This window comes from Mustela nivalis (genome assembly GCF_964662115.1).
Source record: "Mustela nivalis genome assembly, chromosome: 11".
Classification (NCBI taxonomy): domain Eukaryota; kingdom Metazoa; phylum Chordata; class Mammalia; order Carnivora; family Mustelidae; genus Mustela; species Mustela nivalis.
Window position 1 is genome coordinate 37,170,474 of NC_139030.1, and position 27,894 is coordinate 37,198,367.

A 27,894-nucleotide genomic window follows, 5' to 3' on the forward strand; every position below is an offset into this window, starting at 1 on the left:
CCCACGTGTACGCCGGTCAGTTCCTTCCCACCGAAGCCTCCCCGGATCGGGGAAGCCAGCATCGCGTCCCCAGCACCCGGAGGGACTCAGGTACGGGCAGGTCGAGCGCGACCCGCGTGTGGGGGTAACAAAACGGCGTAGTAACCACTCGACAGTCATTTCCACACCCTACGCAGAGCCCGCAGCTTCCCGGAGCCGCATCGCTGGCTGCAGCGTGGCGACGCCCTGAGCAAAGGGACAACTAGAAATTTGGGGGGGTGAACTAGGCGCTCGTCCCCGCGACTGAAACTGGCAAAGAGGCTGATGACTACTGGCTTTTAGTCTTGCTTGCTCCCAGATCTACAGCGTGGATCTCAGCCACCAGCGAGAAAAACAGTTTTTCACTCACCCAACGTGGGCGCCTGGGGTTCCACAGCAAAGGCTGCCATCGCAGCAGTAACTACACTTGGCCCCAGACCTTCTCGATTTTCAAAAATGGCGGAAACTCCCCACGGGTAAGGGCGCGCTGCCTTATGAGGTTGCGTAACTTCCGGACTTGCGCAGTCCGTGTATTGTGGACGCCGCAGCCGTCATTTTGGAATGGGGCGAGTGTCTGCGCGCGCTGTGCGTTTCCAACAAGATTTTAGCGGGGAGCGTGATGTAGCACGGTGGTAACGATGGTTCTGGGAATGCTTTTGCGGGCGCTGTGCGCCTCCTGAAGTGGTGCTTGACTTTCATGGAAGCACAAGTTCTTTTACTCATGGTTTTATAATCAGCGTGAATTTACCCAGTGCCGTGTCATCTGTCAGCTTTTCCAAGTTACACCTGGAAGAATTACCTTGATGAAGCAGGTGGTGCCGCTCTTCAGTACTGATTTCTGGCTTAGTAACCAGAAACGTTGTTATAGAGGCACAATTTAAGCATAATGCATATGCTGTTTTATTACATTTTAATACATAGAAAAGATTTTTTAAAATGTAGGCTAATAATGAACACACGTGAACCTACCACACTATGTGCTCCTTCTGTCTTCCCACCACTTTGCTGCTTTTCTTTAGAGGGTCTTCAAATATACGTCAAACACACTCACATTCTAGATCTGTATGTGCAAAAATATATTTAGTTTTGTTAACTTTATGAAAATGATATGCTATATGTATGTATTTTAAGATGCTCTGTGCTCCATAACAAACTCATTGTCCTCTAAATATCCACCCATCCTCCCTCCCTGTTTTCCTCTGGGATTTCCTGAAATCGCACATCCAGCAAGAATATTGTAATTGAGTGAGGCAATAAAAATTCCAGCTTCACTTAATTTCTGGCAAGTTCCCAGAAACCAAACTTAAAACCAATTTACTTTTTTTTTTTTAACAGGTGTATGGGTTGAATTGTGTCCCTCAAGAAGGTATGTTCAATGTCTAACCTTCAGTACTTATTTATGTGGCCTTATTTGTAAATAAGGACTTTGTAGATGTTACTAAGTTCAGATGAGGCCATACCACATTAGGACAAATTTGGCGGCTTAAACCAATAAAAATATACTTTTATAGTTCTGAGGCCACAAATTTGAAATGAGTCTTATGGGGGCATAACCAAGGTGTCAGCAAGATTGGTTTCTTCTGGAGGCTCCAGGGGAAAATCTTTTTCCTTGGGCTGGTAGCTCCTTCTTCCCCCTTCAAAGCCAGTGGCATAGCATCTTCTGTCTCCCTGACACTGCTTCTCTCTGCTTCAGGTGTCACATGCACTTCTTCCGTAGTAAACTATCCCTGTGCCTTCCTCTTGTAAGGACATTTGTGATTATATTTAGGTTCCACTGAGATAATCCAGGATAATCTCCTAACTTCAATATCCAGTTATACTGGAGTAAGTCGAAAGTCATATCTGCAAAGCACTTTTGCCATGTAAGGTAACATTCATAGGTTCCAGAGATTAGAGTGAAGATACCTTCAGGGGCTATCATTCAGCCCAACACACCCACCAGTTCCCTTTTTAGAATGAAGGTACCAAGAAGGGTTCATAAATGAAGGAATTTCTGTATAAATTGTGATCTAGCCAAACCAAAGAACATTATGTTAAAAAGTATAAGATGAATTTGATGAGTGTGTGTATTGACCGAGAAAAATCTACATAATTGATATTCTGAAAGAAGGGATATGAAATCGTTTTACCTTATTTCTTTAAAAGAATATCTGGGTACATATGCAAAGGTGTGGGAGAATGCTTACTTAAATAAAGGAAAAGGTTGGAAAACATTTGTACTAACCTGTTAACAGGGAAGATGCAGTAGGAGAGGGGGTTGTAGATTGGAGTGCTTAAGAATGGCCTTTAACTTATTCTATATAACTTTTTAGCGGTTGATTATAGGTGTTATTTATTATTCCAATTAAAAACTTGGGTTTTTTTGTATTTTGTTTTTTAAGAAAAATTCATTTTCCCTTCTTCACTTGCATTTCAATCTTCTACCCTTTCATCTGGCTCTTTCCTTATCAAGTTATAAAGATGCCCAGTTTGCCCTATCAAAAAACCTTCTCTAGACTTTGTTCCTCCTAGATACCATGCACTAATTTCACTCACATTCTTTTTTTTTTTTTTTTTTTTTTAAGATTTCAAAAGAAAGGTGTACAGACTTTAGTAGATGATCTTTTTCCCTAATGTCGCCATCTTGGTTGTTAATTCATTACACACTGGCCCCTGTGTAAATAGTCTTTTGAAACCACTGACCCCAACTCTTTCTCCATTTCTTTGACATCTGCAGTATTTAAAAGCTCTGACAATATTTCCCTCAACACAAGTGTTTTTTCCTATTTTAGTGATGCTACACTTCCTATTTCTCCTTAAAACTTTCTCCTCTTTCCCTAACTTTTCTGTACCTGATTCCATTTCATTCTAACCTGGAATTATTATTGTTAGTCAAAACTTGGTCCTGCCTCTCTTCTCATCTGGCAGTTAATGCCCCACCACTCTCTAAGGCCAAATGCTACTTTTCTTTGCTTTTTTTTTTTAAGAGTTTATTTATTTATTTGACAGAGAGAGCACAAGGAGGGGAAGCCGCTAGACCCTGGGATCATGACCTGAGCCAAAGGCAGACACTTAACGACTGAGCCACCCAGGTGCCCCTTTTCTAGATGCTTCTGAAAAATCTACCAGCATATCAAACCTCAAAAACGAACTCATCTTACCCCTAAAACCAGCCCCATTCCACCTGTCCCTTTTTTTTTTTTTTTAGTTTCTTAAAAACCCAAAATTAAAATTGTAACATGTTAAAGCAGAATTTAAGGTCAAACAGACTTGAATTCAGAGCCCAACTTGCTCACTTAAATCCTATATTATTACTTGGATTTGTATTGAATATCTTCGGATTTTATTTTCTGTAAAATAGAAACAATACTTAAAAAGGTGGTTATGCTTAATAAGGTGCCTGGTCCACTTTGCTTTTTTCTGGTTTCCACTTTCCCTGCCATCAAATATTCACTCTTATTTTTTCTGCCTCCTCAATTCTTAGGCAATTGTAGTCAACACTTAACATCTCCTTACCTTCAGTTCTCTCCCACCAAATCTAACATACCACTACCCAGTACTCTCTTCTTTGTACATTTCACCCAGATCTTCAAAAGCTCTGACTTCTTATTCCCTACAGTAGCCTCCTTATCCTCAAATCCATAAGCTTCACATGTGCAACACATACCAACCAATACATACATTCTCACCTGGGGAAAAAAGAAAAGGGAAAACCAGAATCTCAGAGTGTGAGATACTATAGACTGAAAGTTTTTCTTCCCACCAAATTCAAATGTTGAAATCCTAACCCTCAACCTGATGGTTTTTTGGAAGTGAACCATTGAGAAGTGATCAGGTCATGGGATGGAGCCCTCATAGATAAGAATCCTTGTCTTATAAGAAGAACCCCATAGAGCTCCCCATGCCCACCTCTGCCTTGTGAGGATATAGTGAACAAACTGTGATCTGTGAACCATGAAGCAGCTCCTCACCAGACACCAAATCTGCTAGTGCCTTGATTGCAGACTTCCCAGCCTCCACAACTATGAGAAATAAATGTCTGTTCTATAAGTCACCCAGTCTATGGTATTCTCTCATAACAGACAAAGCAGCCTGAGACAGGAGGGTAGGAGCATCTCTTTTAGAGGTTGCAATAGGCACCCTTAAAGGGAATACATATTGTAATCCTAATTTCACCTCAAGGTGATTGAGAACTCTGGCTTCAAAAACCAGGTCCTTATACTCTAAACTTCTTAAGTCAATTCTCCCTTGGCAAAACTTCAAACTCTTGTGAAAGATATTTGCACTTTATTCCTTGATCACAGAAGTCTCTCTTTACTTTCCATCCCAATTTACGAAATCCTGTTCTTTATGCAAGTAGCAACCCAAGCCTCTCTTCCACCATGAAGTTTGCCCCAGCCGTGCCAGCCCTCAGTCATCATTCCTTTTCAGAATGTCCAATACATTATTTCTCCAACTCATTTTCTATAAGATACTTGTTTTGTAAGTTTTCTTTTCAGCCCCACCCTATAGATGGATTTTTTCGAAGATAGGGATCACAACTTTTTCTTTTCTGTATTTCCATCAATTTTCAGTAAATATATATTAGAAAAGTTAAATGAGAAATATATTAAAAGAGTAAATGATGAATGAGCTCTAAATAAACATTAAATAAAGGTTAATCATCTGACATTTTGATACAATTTTGTAAGATTTCAGATTTTTAAATCATAAATTTGCATTATAGTTTGAATTAACCTTTTTTGATAAATTGAAATTATCATAACTTGGATTATCTTAAATGACTGGTATGGCATGATTTTACTTTTTTATATTTCTTATTAAACTATAATAATTAACAATATTGCATGTGTCACTATATTCTTCTATACATGAATATTGCTATCTTAATTCCAATACTTGTTTTCTTGCTTTCCTTTCTAAACATACTAAATAAAATTTCACAGAAAGTAGAACACCTATTCCCTACTTCTATTCTGGATTCATGGTTCCCTGAGGTCTGCCCTCTGATGACATAAGACTTCATCAAAGTACTATTTTTGTAGACTACTGATATTCAAATTGGTATGAGGAACCCTTTCTTTAAACAAAGTATTGTGCAGATACTTACTACATACAACAGAACTGCTCTGGTGGGGAAAAAAAATGGGAAGAATATGAGATCCACTAACTCAGACTCTTGTACCCTAAACTGTCTACGGACTGCCACACCTCCCAGTGACCCCTGAAACCCTTGGGTGGGGAACTGGGGCATTATGTGTATTTCAACTTTCTTCTAAAGTCAAAACAAATTTTTTAGAAGTAAATATGGGAAATCTCAAAATTTATGTTCAATATATTTGATACTTTCACAGCCAAACTGCTTTTGTATACATCATATATACTCAGTCCTCAGTACCTACTCATGTTTATCAATATGCAGAATTTATATGTAAGCATAAGGTCATTCTCCTAAAAGCCCCACACTTGGTCTATTCTGTATAAGTACCACGCACTAACCTATTGCGCCAATGGAGCTCCACACTCGGTCTATTCTAAAAATAAAAACAAACAACTGTTTTAAATTAAAATGAAGAAAAAAAGATATCCACCCTTAGGAAAACTTTAAGAATAGGACAGTTTATCACCTTTAGAAAGAAAGCAAAGAGAGGAAGCATCTTATCACTCATGTTTTCATCTCAGCCTTTGGTGGCTGGTGTAGCATGGTCTGCTGATCACTTAGATTGTGATGTCACATGAAGCACACAGAGGAACCATGACTTCATAGGGCCCAAGGACAAGTGATCTCCAAGAGACTTTTGTGATGTTTAAGATGTAGGGAACATGTCTAGAAAGATACAAATCTATTAGTTACTATTTGCATTATCTGATTTCTATAAATAACCACTAAAGTCATGTCTTTATAAATTAGAAATAAACTATTAAATTTAGGAATGTAAGGGTTTTGTCTTATCATTTCATTACAGTAAACAACTGGCAGAAAGGAAGTAGTCAAATGTCAGAAAACATCAGTTTAGCTGGTTCATCTGTTGTTTTTAAATCAATTAAATGGTTCCTTGCATCTGTTGGAAGTGCAAGAGTAATATCAAAATTTACATAACGTTGAAATAGAGGGATGAATAGGTGCAACACAGAGGACTTTGAGGGCAGTGAAGCTACCCTGTATAATACATAATAGTGGATACATGTCATTACAAATTTATTTCAAGCTATAGAATATACAACAGGAAGAGTGAACCCTAATATAAATGATGGCTTTTAGGTGATAATGATGTACCACTGAACGTTCACCAGTCATAACAAATATACCGTTCTGGTGGGAGAGGTGGGGAGGGCAAAACGGGCAGAGGGCATGTGGGAAATTTGCTGTGAAAAATAAGGTGTATTTTTCAAAAACTCATGTAAACTTTCAGTTGCAGTTTTATTCCCTGCTTTTATGTTTGAACTATCATGTAGATTTAATCAGATATTTGAAAGCTGTGTGTAAGTTTATAGCAGGCAACTTTGTCTGGCAGTGAGGGCAAGAGCAGGGAAGGAGCGTAATGGCTAAAGGTATCCTTTAAACAAGAAAAGCCGTGGGATGATAATTACGGGTGGGTAATTGATTATGCTATTCTCTACAATGTTTGACATTTTCCCTAATTAAATTCTTTTTTTAATTCAATAAGCCTAAATTGTAAGATGTTTGAAGGTCATACATTTTGCCCCAGTTTATGTAAAAAAAAAAAAAAAAACTGTGAGCAAAAAATATCAATGGAAAAATAAATCTTTTCTTACTTGACAGTGTCTTCAATTAGAGAACCAGCATTTCGTTAAGGACAGGAGCAAATCTTGATTTTAAATAATAGTATGTGATATTAAAATCTCTAAAAGTTAGCTCTCTTATCTGAATAGTGGAAATAATAGTAATTACCTCATATGTAATACCTAATGATATATATATAAGATATATATTCAATAACTGAAATTTATCCTAATGTTCTTATTACACAGATTTTAATACACTAATTAGGCTTCTTTCCCCATTAGCCCACTAAACAGCTCTTGCCAGGGTCACCAAAGAACTCCATGAAACTGAACCCAAGACATTTTCAGTCTTCATCTTAAATAAATCTCAACAACATTACTTCACTTTAAATACTCTTTGAAATTCTCCTTAGTTTCTTTCATATTATACTCTCTTGGCTTTCCTCCTACCTCTCAGAGCATGTGGCTAAGTTGCTTTTCTTGACTCATCCTTCTCGATCCAGCCTTTAAATGTTTTTGTTCCCCAAGTTTCAATCTTGTAGTCTGATTTTTTAAAAATATTTTATTTATTTGAGAAGAGAGAAAGCAGGAATAGGGGAAGGAGCAGAAGGAGAGGCAGATTCCTCGAAGAGCAGGGTGCCTGATCCCAGGGGGCTTGATCCCAGAACCCAGGATCATGACCTGAGCTGAAGGCAGACACTTAACCAACTGAGCCACCCAGTGTCCCCTTGTGGTCTGGCCTTACTCAAAACTCCTTCCCTGTGTGATGTCACCTGTCTGTGTCCATTCCCTCAGCAACTTTCAATTCATACCATCAACCCAGATCATTCTCTGGGGTCCAAATTTATATATCCAATTGCCTCTATGACATCTGCACCTAGGTATTTCAAAGGCACCCCAAAATCAAATATAAAAACACGAACTCAAGATCTTTTCTGTAAAACATGAGTATTTATCTCAGAGAAAGACACCACCAGCTATCTTGCTGGAAAATCCTGAAACCTTGGAATGGTCTTGACAACCTCTTTCCAACACCAATCCAGTGTCAGGGCCTATGAATTTTGCCTTTCAAATATATCCACTTCTTTTTTTTTTTTTTAAAGATTTTATTTATTTATTGACAGACAGATCACAAGTAAGCAGAGAGGCAGGCAGAGAGAAAGTGGGGGGAAGCAGGCTCCCTGCTGAGCAGAGAGCCTGATGCGGGGCTCATTCCCAGGACTCTGGGATCATGACCTGAGCAGAAGGCAGAGGCTTAACCCACTGAGCCACCCAGGTGCCCCCACTTCTTTCAGTTTTTACTGCTGTAACCAAATCCCAGTTTTATCATCTGATACTGGACTTAGCTTCCCAACTGCTCTTGCTTTTCTTCCCTAATCCATTCTCCACAATGCATTGAGAGTAGCCTTTTTTTAAAAAATTTATTTCTTTTCAGCATAACACTATTCATTGTTTTTGCACCACACTCAGTGCTCCATGCAATTCGTGCCCTCTCTAATACCCACCACCTGGTTCCCCCAACCTCCCACCCCCCCACCCCTTCAAAACCTTCAGGTGGTTTTTCAGGGTCCATAGTCTCTCATGGTTCACCTCCCCTTCCAATTTCCCTCAACTCCCTTCTCCTCTCCATCTCCCCTTGTTCTCCATGCTATTTGTTATGCTCCATAGAAAAGTGAAACCATATGATAACTGACTCTCTCTCTGCTTGACTTATTTCACTCAGCATAATCTCTTCCAGTCCCGTCCATGCCTTTTTAAAACAATATTCTGAGCAAGTTGCTCTCCTGCTTAAAGTCTTTCAGGTGTTTCCACTGCTCCAAAAGACCAAAATCTGAAAGGTGCTTGCTTACAAGCTTCTACTTGACTGGCATAATGGCTCAGCTTCGTCAGACACTATCTCATCTCGTCTTGTGCACTGCTCTGGCCACTCAGCCTCCTTTCCATTAATGTACCATGCTTCTTCCCCTTCCTGGGTCTTTACATGTGTTCTTCCTTTGGTTTTGGAAAATCTCCAACAATTCACTCCCCCTCAGTAAGTTAACACCTACTTAGCTTTTACAACTGATCTCAAAAAAGTTAGGAGAGCTTTCCTGTAAAACTAGACAAGATCACACTTCATGTTTGAAATAATATTTATTCCCCAGCTAGATTGTACACTCCATGAGAACAGGTACTCTGGCTTTTTGTTAATGTTCTTTAAATGAAATTTTTAATTTTGAAATATTTGCATATTTACAGGAAGTTGTAAAAAGTAATGCAGAGAGTTCCCATATATTCTGTACCCAGTTTACCCCAATGGTAACATTTGCCAAACTATAGTACAATGTCACAACCAGGATATTGAACATTTATACATCAAGACACAAGATATTTCCAGTTCCAGGAGGAACTATTATGTTGCCCTTTTATAACCACAGCCACTTCCCTCTGCTGCCAACTTCTTTATCTCTGCCAACCACTAATCTGTTCTCTGTTTCTATCATTTTGTCATTTTGAGAATGTTATATCAATGAATGCAGTGAGCAACATGTGAGGATTGGCTTTTCACTCAGCATAACCCTTAGGAAGTTCCCCCAGGTTGTCTTTGGTGTCAGCCGTTCATTTCGTTTTATTGCTTCATAGTGTTCCATGGTATGGAAGCACTACCCCCATGGTATGATAGTTCACCATTTGTTCACTGAAGAACATCTAGGTTGTTTCCAGTTTGGGCTATTACAAATAAAGCTGCACTAAACATTCATGTACAGGTTTTTGTGCTAACCAACATTGTCTTTCTCGAGGAAAATGACCAGGATTATAGTTTCGAGATCTTGCAGTAGTTGCATGTTTAGCTTTTTGAGAAACTGGCAAAGTGTTTTCCAGAGTGGCTGGACCATTTTACAGTTCCACCAGCAACATGTAAGTGATCCAGTTTCTTCACATCCCTGCCAGAATTTATGTGGTCACTTTTTTATTTTAACCATTCCGATAGGGTTGTAATGATATTTCACTGTGGTTCTAACTTGTAGTTCCCTGATGGCTAATGATGTTGAACATCTTATTGTGTGCTTATTTACCATATGTATATCCTCTTCAGTAAAATGTCTCTTTATATCTTTTGCCCATTTTCTAATTTCATGGATTTTTTTCTACTGACTTTTAAGAGTTCTTTATATATTCTGTATACTAGTCTTTTGTTGGGTATATGGTTTGCAAATATTTACTTCTACTCTATAGCTTACCTTTTCAACTTTTTTTTTCCTTTTCAACTTTTTATTTAAAGTACTTTGTTAAAAGTCAATTAAGTGTGTTTATGTAGGTCTATTTCCAGGGTTCTCTGTTCTTTTTTGTTCCATTGATCAATGTGTCTTTCTCTCTGCCAATACCACACAATCTTGATTACTGTTCTATAGTTGTAAGGTAAGTCTTATGGCTATATGATAAGTACTGCTATCACTATAAAATAAGCATACATTATTCTTTTTCAGAATTGTTGTAGCTATTCTTGTTCTTTGCCTTTCCATATACATTTTAGAGTAATCTTATTTATATCTATAAATATGCTTGCTAAGATTTTGATAAGAATTACACAAAACCTGTATATCAACCTGGGGAAAATTGACATCTTTACTATGGTGAATCTTCCAATCAATGAACGTAGTACATTTCTCCATTTATTTAGATATTCAATTTCTTTCATCTGCATTCTGAGATTTTGAGCATAAAGTCCTATACATATTTTTTACATTTATGTCTAAGTCTCTCTGTCTCTGTCTGTCTGTCTGTCTGTCTCTCTCTCTCTTTTTTTTTTTTTGAGTGATTATAAATGGTATTGCCTTTTAAATTTTGATAACCAAAATTTGGTAACTAGTTCATTGCTAGTATGTAGAAATACAGTTAATTTTATATATTTATCTGGTATGCTACAACCTTGCTGAACTTTAACTTATTCTACTATTTTTGTAGATTCTTTGGAATTTTTTATGTAGACAGCAGTACTATCTGCTAAATGAAGACTTATTTCTTCTCTATTCTCTGATCTGTAAACATTTTATTTCCTTTTCTTGATTTATTGCACTGGGTAGAAATTGAAGCAATATATTGAAGAAGAGTGGTGAGAATGCACATCCTTGCCTTGTTGCCAATTTTTTAAAAAAGAAGAAGCAGCAGCATGCGGACTTTCACCATTAAGTATGTTAGCTATAGATTTTTTTTTTAAAGATTTTATTTATTTATTTGACAAAGAGAGATCACAACTAGGTAGAGAGGCAGGCAGAGAGAGAAGGGGAAGGCTCTCACTGAGCAGAGAGCCCGATGCGGGGCTCGATCCCAGGACCCCGAGATCATGACCAGAGCCGAAGACAGAGGCCCAACCCACTGAGCCACCTCGGCGCCCCAGCTATAGATTTTTTGTAGTTCCTCTTTATCAAGTGGAGAAGATCCTCCTTTTTTTTTTTTTTAATTTTTCTGGGAGGATGCTGAGTTGGTGTTGAAGTTTGTCAAATACTTTTTCTGCACTGACTGACATGATCATGTGATTTTTCTTCTTTGCCTGGTAATCTGGTGGAATATACTGATTGACTTTCAAATGTTCAACCAGGTTTGCATACCTGAAATAAACCCCACTCCATCATGGTATATAATTCATTTTTTATATAGCTGAATGCTATTTGCTAATATTTTGTCAAGGATTTTTGGATTTATATTTCAGGAGTGATATTGGCTGTAGTTTTCTTTCTTTTTTGTCCACTGTCCTTATCTGGTTTTGGTATGGGACTAATACTAGCTCCATAAGATGAATTGGGAAGTTTTCTCTCCTCTTCTATTTTCTGGAGGAAATTGTGTAGAGTTATTGTTATTCCTTTTTAAACACTCAGTAGAATTCTCCAGTGACGTTTTATAAGAAAATCTGATCTTGGGGGGTGGCATCTGGGTGGCTCAATTGGTTAAGCATCTGCCTTTGGCTCAGGTCGTGATCCCAGAGTCCTGGGATCAAGTCTGGAAGAGTCTTGCATCAGGCTCAATGCTTCTTCCTCAGCCCAGGGAGTCTGCTTCTCCCGCAGCCCTTCCCCCGTCTTGCACTTTTTCTCTCACACACTCTCTCTCTTTCTCTCTCACAAAAATAAATTTTAAAATCTTAAAAAAAAAAAAAAGAAAGAAAAGAAAAGAAAGAAAATCTGGTCTGAGAGACTTCTCTTTTCAGCAGCTTTTAAATTGCTAATTCAATTTCCCAAATGGTTTATAGACTTACTCAAATGATCTAGTCATGTTGGGAGAGTTGTGGTAGTTTGTGCTTTTCAAGGAGGTGGTCGATTTTGTCTAAGTTGCCAAGTTTATATGTGTAGAGTTGTTCATAGTATCTCCTGTCCTTTTGGTGTCTGCAGTTCGATATTCCATTTAACTCCTGATATTGGTAATTTGTATCTTCTCTCTTTTTTCTTTGTCAGTCTTTATAAGTGCTTTGTTAATTTTACCGGTCTTTTAAATTATTGATTTTCTCTATTATTTTTCCGTTTTCAGTTTCATTGATTTCTTTTCTTTCATCCTTCTGTTACTTGCACTTATTCTGCTTTTCTTTTTCTAGCTTCTTGAAGTAAGGGCTTAGATTATTGATTTGAGGCTATTCCTTTTCTCTAACGTATGTACTTCATTTCTCCTATAAATTTCCCTTTCAGCACTGTTTTAGTTATGTCTCACACGTTTTTCTATAGTATTAAATTTTTGTTGTCATTGTATGAACTCTGTTCTTTTTTTTTTAACTTATTTTCTCTGTGCTCAGAGTAAGTGATTTTTATCATTCTGTCTTCCAGCACACTGATTCTTCTATTTCCTCCATTATACGGTTGAGCCCATCTCCTGAGATTTTTATTGTGCATATCTCTCAGTTCTAAAATTTCCATTTAATTATTAGTTACACCTTCTATTTTTCTGATGACACTTTCTATTTCTTTGCGGAGGCATTCTAAGTTTTTCATTTGTTTCAGTTATGTTTATAACTGCTCTCTGAAACACTATTATGACTGCTTTAAAATCTATGTCAAATGTTCCATAAATAGTAGTTAATATTATCTTCCTGATCATAACTTAATTATTGATAAATTTTAGAAGAGAACCTCAAAATTTCTCCCATTATATAGATTTTCCTAATTACAGCTTTTCAGCTTCTTGCACCCTGCACCTTCACTGGAACATACAGTAACTGTCACCTGACATTCTGACTTAATTCCTAAACTTGTCTCTTATCCAGCAACTTCCCAACAGCTTCTAGGTCTTTTCATTATTTTCATATATTGCCTACAGTTATACTGAACTCTTACCCCACAAAATACACTTACAAACATGAGAAGTGTCTTTAGACATGTTCTGAGCTTTGAACAGTATTTATATATGTAGTACTAAGCATACCCCAGGAGTACTAAGAAACCAATACTTATTAAGAGCATTTGTTGAGAGCATTATTTCTATGCTTACATTAGGTTACAATATATAAGGTTCTTATTTTTTTTAAGGTTTTATTTATTTAGAGAGAGAGAGTGAGAGGGCAAGTGCAGAGGAGGGGCAGAGAGAGAGGGACAGAGAGAATCTTAAGCAGAATCTGCACTGAATGCAGAACGCTATGGGGGGCTTGATCTCATGGCACAGATCATAACCTGAGCCAAAATCAAGAGTCAGATGCTTAACCAACTGAGCCCATCAGGTGCCCCAATGAGGTTTTGTAAAGAGAAAATCAAGTTCTAACATTAATAACAAGAAACTTTTTTTGTTTGAATATCTGTGTGTTCATTTAACTAATGAATTATGTTGTGCAATTAACATTTTCTCATTTATAGTAAAAATAATTCAAGCGACTATCGTATAGATGGGGGAAGACTGGCATACCTCATGCTATTGACTGGGAGAGGACTGGTATATTCTGTGCTATGGACTAGGGAAGGACTAGTTTACTCTGTGTTACAGAATAAGGGAAAGCTAGTACACTCTGTGTTAGAAGCCCATCAGATTGTGTTATCCTGTGATGTGAACATATATTTCACAAAAGCAGAAAACAAGTAAAGGTCCAAAATGACTAAAAGGTTTCTCCTGACCAATTCAGAGTAAGAAAATAATAATATTAGTATAGTACTTTATAACTTAAATATAGTTTTTCATACAATTTAAGTATAGAGCCATTGACTAGGAGAGATGATTATCTAATTAACATATAACAAAAGAGAATGACTTGATGCCTAATTTGTTCTGACCAAAGTATTGCAAAAGGTAGACAGTCCTTGGCTGGTATGAGTGAAGTTGAGCCTCAACTGAACCAAGAGTCTGCAATGTCAAGAAGCTATACACTTGTGGCATGTGGTCAGTTTGGGGTATTATTTATGAACAAGGTCCATAGCTGTCCATCCTTGCTAAATAGGAAAAGACTAAAAACTTGAATTCTAGTAATTTCCCATTTTCTTAACTCTGCTGAAATGGCAATTTACTTCTTAAGTAAAAGTTTTATGAATGATTCTTTTGTCTATAAGAGATAAGAATTGTAGGGTATATTAGTACTTAAAAAAAAAAAGAGTCTTCTTGACATCTAAGTAAGTGCTTAGCCTATTCTAAGGAGATGGACTGTATAGTGAGAATTTTCACTCCTAGGCTACTAATCATATGAAAATCTAATTTTTTTTATTTGAGTGCCTACTGTTAAGCTGAATCCTATTGTAATAATAATTGCAACATCTTTCAACCAAGAAACAAAAGGTTAACATTCAGTTGTTAATTCTCTCAACTTTCTTGTGAGGACAGTTAATAAACAGTCATCCAAGGGATCCATTCCTTCATGGAATAGAAAATATCAGAACTGTTTTTCTTTAAATATTGGGCTTCATTAATATTTTTAATTAATATTTTAAAGGAATAAGGTTCTTTTTGAAAACCATAATAAAATAAGCTGCACATTGGGGAAAGAAGTTTAAAAGCTATGATTTTTGCAGCAACCTCTTTGACATCAGACATAGCAACTTCTTACTAGACACATCTCCAAAGGCAAGGGAAACAAAAGCAAAAATGAATTTTGGGGACTTTTTCAAAATAAAAAGCTTCTCTACAGTGAAGGAAGCTATCAACAAAACTAAAAGGCAACCTTCAGAATGGGAGAAGATATTTACAAATGACATATCTGTTAAAGGGTTAGTATCCAAGATCTGTAAAGAACTTATCAAACTCAAGACCCAAAAAACAATCCAGTTAAGAAATGGGCAGAAGACATGAACAGGCATTTTTTTCCAGAGAAGACATAGAGATCACTAACAGCACTAACAGATACATGAAAAGATGCTCAGCATCACTCATCACCAGGAAAATACAAATCAAAACCACAATGAGATATCATCTCGCCCCTGGCAGAATGGCTAAAATTAATGAAACAGGAAACAATAGGTGTTGTCAAGGATGTGGAGAAAGGGGAACCCTCTTGCACTGTTGGTGGGAATGCAAAGTGGTGCAGCCCCTCTGGGTATGGAGGTTCTGCAGAAAGTTAAAAATAGAACTACCCTACAATCCAGCAATTGCACTACTAGGTATTTACCCAAAGGATAAAAAAGTACTGACTCAAAGGGACATATGCACCCTGATGTTTATAGCAGCATTATCAATGGTCAAATTATGGAAAGACAAATGTCCATTGACTGATGAATAGATGAAGATGTGGTACACACACACACACACACACACACACCCCACACACAATGGAATATTACTCAGCCATAAAAAGAAATGAAATCTTGCCATTTGCAGTGACATGGATGGGGTTAGAGTCTATTACACTAAGCAAGGTAAGTCAGAGAAAGACAAATACTATATGATTTCACCCATATGTGGAATTTAAGAAATAAAACAGATGAACACAGGGGAAAAAAGAGAGGCAAACTATAAAACAGACTCTTGACTGTAGAGAACAAACTGAGGGTTGCTGGAGGGGAGGTGAGTATGGGATGGGCTAGATGGGCAATGGGGATTAAGGAGGGCACTTGTCGTGATGAGCACCGGGTGTTATATGTAAGTGATGAATCACTAAATTCTACTCCTGAAACTAATATTACACTCAATGTTAACTAATTAGAATTTAAATTAAAACTTGAAACAAACAAAACTATGACTTTTAGGGACCTTTTCTTACAATGAAAAGAATACACAATTGGTGCCTGTAGACAAAATTTTTCCTGGTGATGATTTCCAGGAAATTGCTTTCTTTAAACTTTTTCATTATTAATTGGTATTGCCATTGTAAGAAGATGTTGGTAAGGAGGAGTTTTTTAATACGTCTTCTTAAGGCTGCTGTTTACTTTAATAGGACCAGGAGTAATTGTGTTCTCAGATCCTTAGAAAATCCTGCCCTTTCAGGCCAAGACTTTTGACAATTTGTCTACTTCTAAGAAAAAGGGCTCCATGGTTCAGGCATTTTAAAATAGTAAACAACCTCACCAGCAGAAGGCTAAGAGATCAATGTGGATAATATCTGATTATTACTTAATGATATTACTTTGATTGCAAGCTCCACAGTGGCAGGAATTTTTGTGTTTTGCTCACTATTGTATCCCCAGTGCCTTGAGCAGTGTCTGGTGTGTGACAGATGACCAATAAATATTTGTTCCATGAGAAAATAGAGTCTACAGGGGAGCCCCTAATATGAAATGAGTTCTTTTTACATGTTGAAAAAGTACTGAGAAAAACTGCTAATGATGTCCCCAAAGTCAGATCAGTCTTATTTGAGGCATGCTGTGAGAGTGCCATACAGCTGAAGATAGTCAATTATTATCTCAGTTTACTTATTTATTTATTTAGTTAGTTAATTGGTTAGTTTAGATGAGGGGGGTGGAGGAGGGCAAATGAATAAGAGGGAGAATACCAAGTAGACACCCGCTGAGTCTGGAGCCTGACTCAGGACTCTATCTCAAGACCCTGAGATCACAACGTGAGCTGAAACCAAGACTTGGAGGCTTCACTGCACCAGCCAGGCACCTCTATCATACCAGGGTTTTTTTAAAAGTTAAAGGAGAATGTTGTAAATTATACATAAAAAGCTATTATTATGTGAAATCATACATTTTTGAATCCCGGGAAAAATTTATAAATCTTTTTACTCTGAGCACTTATTAAAAGGATACAGCAGAGAAAGCTTTCGTTTACGAAATCATGGCTGATAAAGAGCTACTTCTTTCAGTGATGGAATTATCAGGTTGTTGGATGGAGAAACATTAGGCATCAGAGAAAAAAACAAATAAACATACTAGCCTTGTGCACCATACAAAAGAATTTACTTAGGGGATGGATTACAGTTGTTTAAATGATTGATTAACTTAAAAAGAAAATTCAACTGAGAGAGCTATGTCTAATAATAGGTGGTAATATGAATAATTGCTCTATCCGAGGCAATCAACCCTTTTTGTAAATAACCTGAATAAAGACAGACATGGCATTCTTCCCAAGTTCACAGATTTTATGAAACCAAAAATAACAATGTGGTGGGTGGCAGAATCAGGATCCCAAATGATTTGCAGTGTTTAGTATGCTAGATATTCTCTCTTGGATCCTACAGATTTTTTATGTTTTTCTGTTCTGTACCTCAGAAGATTTATATATAAAGACTGTGCCATCTTGGGTTCCAGGGACTTCCTGCTTCCAGCTGAGGCTGGCCAACTGAAGTCACAGGGAAGGGATCGGAGGAGGGGAGGAAAGAGAAGTACAGTATGCATTTCCAGGGCTCCCTCCCCATCAGGCCATTTTGACAATGGCTGTGCACCTCCACCTAAGGCCACTGCTCCCTTCTATTCAGCAGTAACTCTCCATGGCTACAAGTTTTCCAATGTTCTGGTAACTTCTCTTAACCACTCCACTTTCTGTCCAAGAGGTTGCAATGGCTGTCTACTATTGCTAGATTCAAGGTGCTTTTCCATCTCCTGAATGTTCCCTCTGTCTACACCTTTGTAAATTGACCCTTTATTAAATTATCTTTAATTCCTTTTTGAGTCAGCCATCTCCCCCCAACCCCGCAAGTTTTCAATTCTACTTGGGGTGGGCGGGGGCAAAAACATGCAAGATGGAGATGTGAAAAAAAAGCAGGATCAAAAAAATTATAATTACAGGTGCAATATGAGACTCCAAGTAATGTGATGTGGCTCCTGAAAAGCATTTAACTTAGAGTTATCCTAGTGTATCTATTGGTGACCAAAACAAGAAAAGTCATACTCACATATACCTGGTTCTGCTGTTCTGTACTCTACTCTGTGCCACTGATCTATTTGTCTTTTTTTGTGTGAAAATCACACTATCGAATGATGTTAATTACTACGGGGGGGGGGGCATTTGGAGAGTTTGTTTTTAATGATAGGGATAGAGGAAATGCTCCTATATTCTCAGTAGCTATCTGCTTCACCAGGCAAAGCACTTACATGCCTGTTTTAACTAGTGGTTAAAGGCCTCCACTGCTATTCTTCAGCAAAAGTAGGGATGGCCGGGGCGCCTGGGTGGCTCAGTGGGTTAAAGCCTCTGCCTTCGGCTCAGGTCATGATCTCAGGGTCCTGGGATCGAGTCCCACATCGGGCTCCCTGCTCAATGGGGAGTCTGCTTCCTCCTCTCTCTCTCTCTCTCTCTCTGCCTGCCTGCTTGTGATCTCTCTCTGTCAAATAAATACATTTAAAAAAAAGAAAAAAAAGTAGGGATGGCCAAATGCCAAATGCCCAACTCACCTCCCAGCCCATACCAACACACTCTCCCCAGAAAATACCATTCATAGTCTCAGCTTGGAGCAGTTCTGGAATGATTCCATCTCCATAGAAGACCTAAGTATACATGATTTGTGGCTCCTTTTATCCTTACTCAGAAATTACTCAAAATTTCTACTCCACTGGTGATAGTGTTTCTTGTTTTCCTGTGCTCTTGAAAACTTATGTATTTATCTTTCTAGTCAATTCTAAGGAAGTAGGTTTATCAGATGAAGCTGCCACCTGGATCTAACCCCAGTAACTATTACACTTTTACTACTTTAATAATAGTAACTAATACTTATTGAGAACAATGTGCCAGGTACTGTGCTAAAAGATTAGCTTATATTATCTCCATCTTTGAAACAACTTAATGAAGAGGACTGGAGATGTTAACTTACCCATGTAAGCAATGGAGTAGAAATTCAAATTAAGACAATCTGACTTCAGAGCTCCGGCTCTTATTTCAGAAAAAAATACATTTGCTTTTATAGAAAGTATATATACACAAATCTCTAGTGGCAAGACATTATCTGTTTTCATTTACCCCTCAGAGTTCATGAAGTTGCACAGCAGTAATTACAATGATTATTAAGTAATTCACAAATTTATGAGAATTGAACTAAAAGAGAATGGGAGCTTGGAGAGTGCAAGCAATGGGACACATTTCCTGCCCTGCTGACATGCAAGTGGAAGAGTGGGTTAAAAAAAAACAGGAATAAAAGCAGATTGTATTATTTATGGTTTTTTAAATATTTTATTTATCTATTTGACAGACAGAGATCACAAGTAGGCAGAGAGAGAGAGAGAAGAGGAAGCAGGCTCCCTGCCGAGCAGAGAGCCCAATGCGGGGCTCAATGCCAGGACCCTGGGATCATGCCCTGAGCCTAAGGCAGAGGCTTTTACCCACTGAGCCGCCCAGGTGCCCTTATGTACTTTTTTAACCAAAGAATTCATCATTCTGTAGATAATAAGCATTAACAAAATCAGGCTATATATTCCTACATTGGACACCATTTATATTGATAGAATTAAACCCTCAAAAATATTCCAACATTAATTACAATCTGAGCTGTTATTATGATAATCTGTATGATTGTAACATAACCTGAACTGCTGTTAAAATACTCCACAAGAACCATTACTAAAATAATTGACTGCACACTATAGGCTGAATCAGCCTGGATCCAATCAGTAGAAATAAACCACACACTAATTTCAACAGGGAAAGTTTAATAAAGGTTTATTAACTAAAACAGGATTAGAGTAATGATGGATTGTTTAGAAAGTCTACACAACATAGGAATAGCAGATATAAAGAGCAGTAACCACCCCTGGGGCTGACAGTTCAAGGAAGAACACTCTCAGGGTTGCAGTCTGAATCTTGTTGCAGAGTGAAGCCATAGCTCATTGGATGGCGGAGATAGTGCTGTGATATTGACTGGTACAACTTGCTGGGAGGTCACCCTCTAGGATGCCTTTCAAAAATTGCTTGTTAGAAGAAAGACTACAGTGGAATACACACTGGTATAAACAACATAGTAAAAATCTCTGCCCTGTTCAGGAGCCCAAGTTTTGATGGGAAAAACAACAAAGTAAAATATATATAGAATGTTGGTAATAATTAGGGCATGCAGTAAATAAAACAGGGAGATAAAAATATTAAGAATGGGGCAATTTCATCTGTACCCCAATGTTTATAGCAGCAATGGCCGCAGTCGCCAAACTGTGGAAAGAACCAAGATGCCCTTCAACCGACGAATGGATAAGATGTGGTCCATATACACTATGGAGTATTATGCCTCCATCAGAAAGGATGAATACCCAACTTTTATATCAACATGGACGGTACTGCAAGAGATTATGCTGAGTGAAATAAGTCAAGCAGAGAGAGTCAATTATCATATGGTTTCACTTATTTGTGGAGCATAACAAATAGCATGGAGGACAAGGGGAGTTAGAGAGGAGAAGGGAGTTGGGGGATATTGGAAGGGGAGGTGAACCATGAGAGACTATGGACTCTGAAAAACAACCTGAGGGTTTTGAAGGGGCAGGGGTGTGGGAGGTTGGGGGAACCAGGTGGTGGGTATTAGGGAGGGCACGTATTGCATGGAGCACTGGGTGTGCTGCAAAAACAACGAATACTGTTACGCTGAAAAGAAATTTAAAAAAAAAAAAGGAAGGGGGTTAATTTTGAGTAAGATGGTCAGAGAAGGCTTAGTAAGAGTTAACACAAGCACAGATCTGATGTTTCTGGGCAGAAAAGTATTATAGGTAGAGGGAAATGCTGGTAATGTTGTGGAGTCTTGATTATGCATTTTCAAGCAACAGCAGAGGCTGGTGTGGTTGAAGCAGAGTTACGGAGAAAGCAGCAGCAATGAGGTCAGAGAATGGGTGAACATGGGAAGTAGTAGCCAGACTGTGTCCAAATAATCTCAATGCTGTCTAGAATATTCAGTAGTTTAAGAGTAATTTAGCATATTCTCTTGATTTAAAATACTAGAATGTTTTATTGAATTCTGTCATTTCATCCACAGTAATGTCAATTATAAAATCTTACTTTACTTTTTCAATTCTTGAAGCAACTGCCACAACAAATCTCCACAGGCCTTTAACTAACTTATATTCCAAAATGTATGATTTTGTGTCTTGCCAACAGGTTTAACCCAGAATTTGACAACAAATAGGTAGTAAATCTTTTAAAATAACCTCAAAGAAATACATATATCAATAGCAGAAAATAGTAAATATATTATTTTTTATTAAAGTATATCAATACCTAGAAACAGTAAAGGGTACATTATAAATACAGATACAAAATAAGTAGGTCAAAGAGTCACTTGAAATAGAAAACTTTTTAAGTTATTCTTAAAAGTATATCAATGGAAAAAAACATAAATTTGTTAACTTTAAATGCCCCTATATGTACTGTAAGAATATATAACTTTAAGATCTTCTTGTTTAAATTCTTAAATAACTAGAGTGACTAAATATGTTCAGGATCCTTTGGGCACAAAAATTATTTAGACTCACCTAACAAACCAAATACAGTTGACCTTTGAAAAAAATGAGTTTCGACTACATGGGCCCTTTTACATGCAGACTTTTTTGCAGTCCAGTACCATAAATTTATTTTCTCTTCACTATAATTTTAATATTTTTTCTCTAGATTACTTTATTAGAATACAGTACATAATGTATCACCTGTTTACCTTATTGGTAATACAGCTTCCGGTCGACTGTAGGCTATTAGTAGTTAAGTTTTGGGGGAGACGAAAGTTATACATTGATTTGGGGGAGAGTTTGGGGGAGTCAAAAGTTATACGTGAAAAAAAAAGTTATACATGGATTTTTGGGGGAGTCTGGAGGAGTCAAAAGTTATACATGGAGTTTTGACTATGTGGAGATTTGATGCCCCTAACCTGTAATTCATTATGCTGTATTTCTGTTCTTTTACAATTTTGCTCATAAAGGTGTTAATTCATTAATTCAGAGTAATACTGTAAAACAATACTCTGACTTGTATTTGCTACATTTTGAATATTTGGAGAAGTTACTTTTGAGGGGGACTTTATATATTTGAACCATTTGAGTTACTAATAATCACACTGACAAATTCAGAAAATTTCCCCACCACCACTGAAATTATCCATCAGAATCACAGTAAGTTCCCTATGTCACATGCAAAAATACCTTCCAAGTTCTATATCCATATATTTCAATCAGGTTCAAAAGGGAAGAAGGGATGCAAAAGTAAAACTGTAATAACAATTTTAAATACCATACTCCATTTCCCCTGAAATTTTTGTCTTTGAGTTAGTATAATGGTCTAAATTTTGCCCCCCCCCCAAAAAAAACTAAGAAAAATATTTCTTTGGTCTTCCAAAAATTTAAATACTTCTTGGATTTTCAACTCAAATTATATGTAATCACAAACCTATAATAAAGCACAAGGTTAGCAAAACATTAAAAAAAATATTAACCTCAAATAAATATAATTTTATCTTATGTTATAGTACCTTTATTCTACTCACTTTTTTCAGCTTGCTAAGAAGACTCGAGATTTCTTTTCAATGTTTAAAAGCAACTGATATTTTCATTTCCTCTTCCCTTTAAAAATGGTAGAAAAATCTATTTTAAAATAGAGGCAAAAGCTCCTTGAAACATTTTTCCTCGCCTCAAAACAGACCTATATTTGGTATATATATATTTTTTACATTTTTTAAAAAATATTTTTTATTTATTTATTTTGAAAGAGAGAGAGAAACAGAGTGAGAGAGAGCATGAGAGGTGAGGTCAGAGGGAGAAGCAGACTCCCCATGGAGCTGGGAGCCCAATGTGGGACTCAATCCCAGGGCTCTGAGACGATGACCTGAGCCAAAGGCAGTTGCCCAACCAACTGAGCCACCCAGGCGCCCTTTTTTTACATTTTTAAAATGAAAGAGGATCAAAATTAAACAATTTTCTTTTTATAACTAGTTCTGACAGAGTGACATATCCATGGGACACACAAGAAAAATACTGTGTGTGTAATTTTTATATGTATATATACATATGTGTGTATATATATATATATGAAACACCATTGCCTTATATAGTACCCCTAATTTAAAAGACTGCATTAAATTCACTTATCTATTTATCTATTTTAGATAAGCAATTACTGTCATTTAAGATAAAACAATACTGATGTTCAAAGTACTTCTGTAGATGATACGGAAGATAAGTGTTTGCCCCATAACCAGATAACTACAGGCAACAACTAAGCACACAAACCAGAAACATAAATAATATACTATTCATTATGAACAAGCTCTAGTCAGGCTTCATATCATACTTAATGGCTAAAAACTAAAAAGCACCTAGCAGAAGAAATAAATGCTTTCATGTGAATAAAAAAGGTTCACTTAGCAAACCCTCAGCAATACTAACCATAAAGACAACATTACACATCAGCCTCTTAAGATTCTTAAGATTCTATCTCCTTGGTCTGCTTCAAAGAGCTCACTATAGGTTGATTACATACATTTATGCTACTTCTCAAGAGAAGCAAAGTTCATAGCTTTGCATGTGATGGCATCCTTGACAGGATGAGAGGATGTCTCAAATACATAGAGGTACTCAATGTGCACTTTCCAACTTACACATAGGAATATGCTTGCTTTCTATAATGTGTATTTAAGAAGAGCTCAAGACTTTCTTAATAAAATCTAGATGGCAATGAAATTTTCTAAGTCATGAAAGACTATCTGAAAGCTATTAAATAAATTCTAAATTACTGTAATTTTAAGTACACCTTATTCTGAAGAATTCAAATAATATCTTTAAGCAAATTTATAATGTACAGAGTTTAGCCTTGCCAATATGGAAACTTAATTTAAAAAAAAGAGAAAGAAAAGAAAACTATTCAAAGCCTCTAGCCAGAGATAAAATTGTAAATCATTTTAGGCTTTCTAACAAAGTATTTAAATTTTCATACAAAACCATAACTCTTCTTTCCTTAAAAATATATTCTCTAGTAGAATACCAAACTAGAAAAGAGAGCTGAATAAATCATACCTAAAGCATGATTTTTCAGTGTAAAATATTTTCCCACAAATCCAAGGAGACCAAAAACTATGACATATAACCCAAAAACAGAAGCCTAGGGACCCAGGATATGAAAAACATAAGAGGGGCGCCTGGGTGGCTCAGTGGGTTGAGCCGCTGCCTTCGGCTCAGGTCATAGGGTCCTGGGATCGAGTCCCGCATCGGGCTCTCTGCTCAGCAGGGAGCCTGCTTCCCTCCCTCTCTCTGCCTGCTTCTCTATCTACCTGTGATCTCTCTGTGTCGAATAAATAAATAAAATCTTAAAAAAAAAAAAAACATAAGAGACCACCAGATCACCAAAAGAAGCATAAGCTCACATCACATAAGACAGAACATCTATACAAAAGTTGTAAAAATAAAAAATAAATACAGGCCATAGAATTAAGTTAAAAGTGAAAAGTCAGTACATTTTCATGAAAGGATATAAAAACTTTGTGAATACTGTAACCACTATGTAAATACAGGCCTATACCAGAGATACTGTGGGTTCAGTTCCAGACCACTACAATAAAGCAAATATTGCAACAGTAAGTCAAATGAATTTTGTGGCTTCCCAGTACATGTAAAAATTACATTTATACTACACAGTAGTCTATTAAGTGTGCAATAGCATTATATTTTAAAGAAACAATGTCTATATCTCAACTTAAAAATATTTAAATTAATTACAAATTTTTTTATTGCTAAAAAATGCTAACCATCATCCGAGCTTTCAGAAAGCCTTAATTTTTTTGCTGGTGGAGAGTCTTGCCTTGATGTTGATGGTTGCTGACTGATCAAGGTGGTGGTTGCTGAAGGTTGCGGTGGTTGTGGCCATTTCTTAAAATAAGACAATAATGAAATTTGCCTCACTGATGGACTCTTCCTTTCACGAACAATGTCTCTGTAACATGAGATACTGTTTGACAGCATTTTACACACAGAAGAACTTCTTTCAAAATTAGCGTCAATCCTCTCAAAGCCTGCTGCTGCTTTATCAACTAAGTTTATGTAGTATTCTAAATCCTTTGTTGTCATTTCAACAATCTTTACATCACCTTCACCAGGAGTAGATTCCATTTCAAGAAACCACTTTCTCTGCTCACCCATGGGAAGCAATTCCTCATCCATTATAGTTTTATCATGAGATTGCAGCAATTCAGTCACATCTTCAGGCTCCACATCCAATTCTAATTCTTTTGCTATGTTTACCACATCTGCAGTTACTTCCTCCACTGAAGTCTTGAACCCCTCAAAGTCAACCATGAGGGCTGGAATCAAATTCTTCCAAACTCCAGTTAATGTTGACATTTTGACCTCTTCCCATGAATCACGAATGTTCTTAATGGCATCCAGAATAGTGAATCTTTTCCAGAAGGCTTTCAGTTTACTTTGCCCAGATCCATCAGAGGAATCACTATCTACGGCAGCTATAGCCTTACGAAATGTATTTCTTAAATAATAAGACTTGAAGGTTGAAATGACTCCTTGGTCCATGGGTTGCAGAACAGACGTTGAGTTAGCAGGTATGAAAACAACATTAATCTCACTGTACATCTCCATCAGAGCTCTTGGGTGACCAGGGGCATTGTCAATGAGCAGTAATATTTTGAAAGCAATTTTTTTTTCTGAGCAGTAGGTCTCAACTGTGGGCTTAAAATATTCACTAAACCATGTTGTAAACAGATGTGCTGTCATGCAGGCTCTGTTATTCCATTTATAGAGTACAGGCAGAGTAGATTTAGCATAATTCTTAAGAGCCCTAGGATTTTCAGAATGGTAAATGAGCATTGGCTTCAACTTAAAGTCACCAGCTGCATTAGCTCCTAACAAGAGAGTCAGCCTGTCCTTTGAAACTTTGAAGCCAGGCATTGACCTCTCCTCTCTAGCTATGAAAGTCCTAGATGGCATCTTTTTCCAATATAAGGCTGTTTCGTCTACATTGAAAATCTGTTGCTTAGTGTAGCCACCTTCATTAATTATCCTAGCTAGATCTTCTGGATAACTTGCTGCAGCTTCTACATTAGCACTTGCTACTTCACCTTGCACTTTCATGTTATAGAGACGGCTTCTTTCCTTAAACCTCATGAACCAACCTCTGCTAGCTTCAAACTTTTCTTCTGCAGCCTCCTCACCCCTCTCAGCCTTCATAGAATTGAAGAGAGTTAGGGCCTTGCTCTGGATTAGGCTTTGGCTCAAGGGAATGTTGTGGCTGGTTTGATCTTCTATCCAAACCACTAAAACTTTCTCCATATCAGCAATAAGGCTGTTTCGCTTTCTTATCATTCGTGTGTTCACTGGAGTACCACTTTTAATTTCCTTCAAGAACTTATCCTTTGCATTTACAACTTGGCTGACTGTTTGACGCAAGAGGCCTAGCTTCCGACCTATCTCTGCTTTTGACATACCTTCCTCACTAAGCTTAATCATTTCTAGCTTTTGATTTAAAGTGAGAGACATGCGACTCTTCCTTTCACTTGCACACTTAGAGGCCATTGTAGGATTATTAATTGGCCTAATTTCAATATTGTTGTGTCTCAGGGAGTAGAGAGGCCCGAGGAGAGGGAGGGATGGAGGAAGGGCCAACTGGTAGAACAGTCACAACACATGTAGTATTTATCAATTAAGTTCACTGTTACTGGGTCTGGTTCGTGGCACCCCAAAATAATTACAATAGTAACATCAAAGATCACTGATCACAGATCACCATAACAAATACAACTATAATGAACAAGTTTAAAAGACTGAAAATTATCAAAATGTGACACAGAGACACTAAGTGAGCAAATGCTCTCATTAAAAATGGTGCCGATAGACTTCTTTGATGCAGAAGTACCACTTTTGATTTGTAAAACACACATCTGCGAAGCACAATGAAGTAAAGTTCAATAAAACAAGGTATACTATATCTGTATAGTGTACATATACTGTATTAACCTGCAGATTTGGGTTATCTCTTTTGGGAGGTTTAAGGTATTAATTTTTAATCTCAAATTCTTTACAAAGAAATTTACCTCCCTCTGAAATAGTAAGTCAGGTAGTACTTCAAATTTCTTCCTTCATGGAAACAGTTACTGCAATAGAAAAATCTTTTCATGCTCTAATAAAGATTTTGAATGTAAATCTTTTTTTTCTACAGAAATCAATTATTGGTAATATATCTTCTTCTCTTAGCAAATTAAAGAACTGTTGAATCACATATTTAATACCAAAGAAAACATGATATAATTTAAAAATGTGTTTATACACCAGCTCAAGACACTCAATTAACATCCATTTCCACTTGAAAAACACAAGACAAAAGGAAGTTTTTCTGTCTACTCTTCAAAAAAGGGGACAGGTGGCTATAGGGGCTAATTCAGCAATTACAATTGTCCTTTATCTGCCGGAGTTTAACTTATGAACTGTCACCCCTTTCTAATTCCTGTATGTTGTCACACTTATTGCTTTCTTTGCCCTCTTGGTATGTACGAAGCTGCTCCATGAAGCCAGCATTTGGACATATGGAAGGCCTTGCATTTTTCACCAAAGAGAAAGCACTTGTAAATGAAATTTCTTCAGAATTCATCAGGAAACCTATTACAATTGCGGCAGCCCTGGAAACTCCTGCATTACAATGAACAAGAAGCACTCCATCCTGCAATAAAACCAATCAAAAATCCCCATTATTCACTTAGAAAGGTTATTAAATCACTTGTACATTCTTATGCTACTTGAAATTATTAAAAATACTCATTTTATCAATTTGTTTGATTCAATGTATTCAATGACCAAAACACAATTCTTTATAAGCAATGAATGGAAAAAATCAATTAATCCATCAAAAAACTTTTCTTCCTACCCCCCAGGGATTGAAATGCTTTGA

General features: G+C 37.0%; 3 protein-coding genes and 1 long non-coding RNA gene across 9 annotated transcripts in view; 1 reads left to right on the plus strand and 3 right to left on the minus strand.

The window, feature by feature from the left end:
• The window catches only part of NUP35 (nucleoporin 35), a 40,211-nt gene extending 34,497 nt beyond the window's left edge, over positions 1-5,714 (minus strand). Inside the window, exons 1-2 of one of the 2 annotated variants that reach the window (XM_082690190.1) lie at positions 5,625-5,714; positions 988-1,078 (exon numbers count right to left, since the gene is read on the minus strand). Coding sequence is in view for 1 of the 2 variants with exons in the window: in XM_082690189.1 (XP_082546315.1) it covers positions 389-428 (40 nt within the window). In the remaining variant the exon portion in view is untranslated. Of the gene's footprint in view, positions 1-388; positions 507-987; positions 1,079-5,624 lie in introns of those variants that run through there. The other variant, XM_082690189.1, reaches the window with a different exon arrangement.
• LOC309844049 lies at positions 1-27,773 on the plus strand. Of its 2 annotated transcripts, none has more exons than XR_014300458.1 (3): positions 1-90; positions 1,354-1,384; positions 27,505-27,773. It is a non-coding gene; the product is annotated as an uncharacterized lncRNA (long non-coding RNA). The 2 variants fall into 2 exon arrangements; XR_014300459.1 differs by lacking the exon at positions 27,505-27,773 and adding an exon at positions 3,007-4,838.
• TIGD1 (tigger transposable element derived 1) lies at positions 20,952-26,525 on the minus strand (the record flags this gene model as incomplete). Of its 4 annotated transcripts, none has more annotated exons than XR_014300456.1 (3): positions 20,952-22,398; positions 22,496-22,571; positions 24,749-26,525. XR_014300456.1 is itself a non-coding variant. In XM_082690188.1 (2 exons), 2 exons carry the CDS (start codon positions 26,523-26,525, stop codon positions 22,558-22,560), a joined length of 1,791 nt encoding a protein of 596 aa, XP_082546314.1. In that variant the 3' UTR covers positions 20,952-22,557. The 4 variants fall into 4 exon arrangements, 2 of the variants coding, with proteins under 2 accessions (XP_082546314.1, XP_082546313.1); XR_014300457.1 differs by having other exon boundaries at positions 22,496-22,592; XM_082690188.1 differs by having other exon boundaries at positions 20,952-22,571.
• The window catches only part of DUSP19 (dual specificity phosphatase 19), a 24,141-nt gene continuing 17,449 nt past the window's right edge, over positions 21,203-27,894 (minus strand). Inside the window, exon 4 of the mRNA XM_082690202.1 lies at positions 21,203-27,666. Within this exon, the coding sequence (XP_082546328.1) occupies positions 27,427-27,666 (240 nt within the window). The 3' untranslated portion in view covers positions 21,203-27,426. The remainder of the gene's footprint in view (positions 27,667-27,894) is intronic.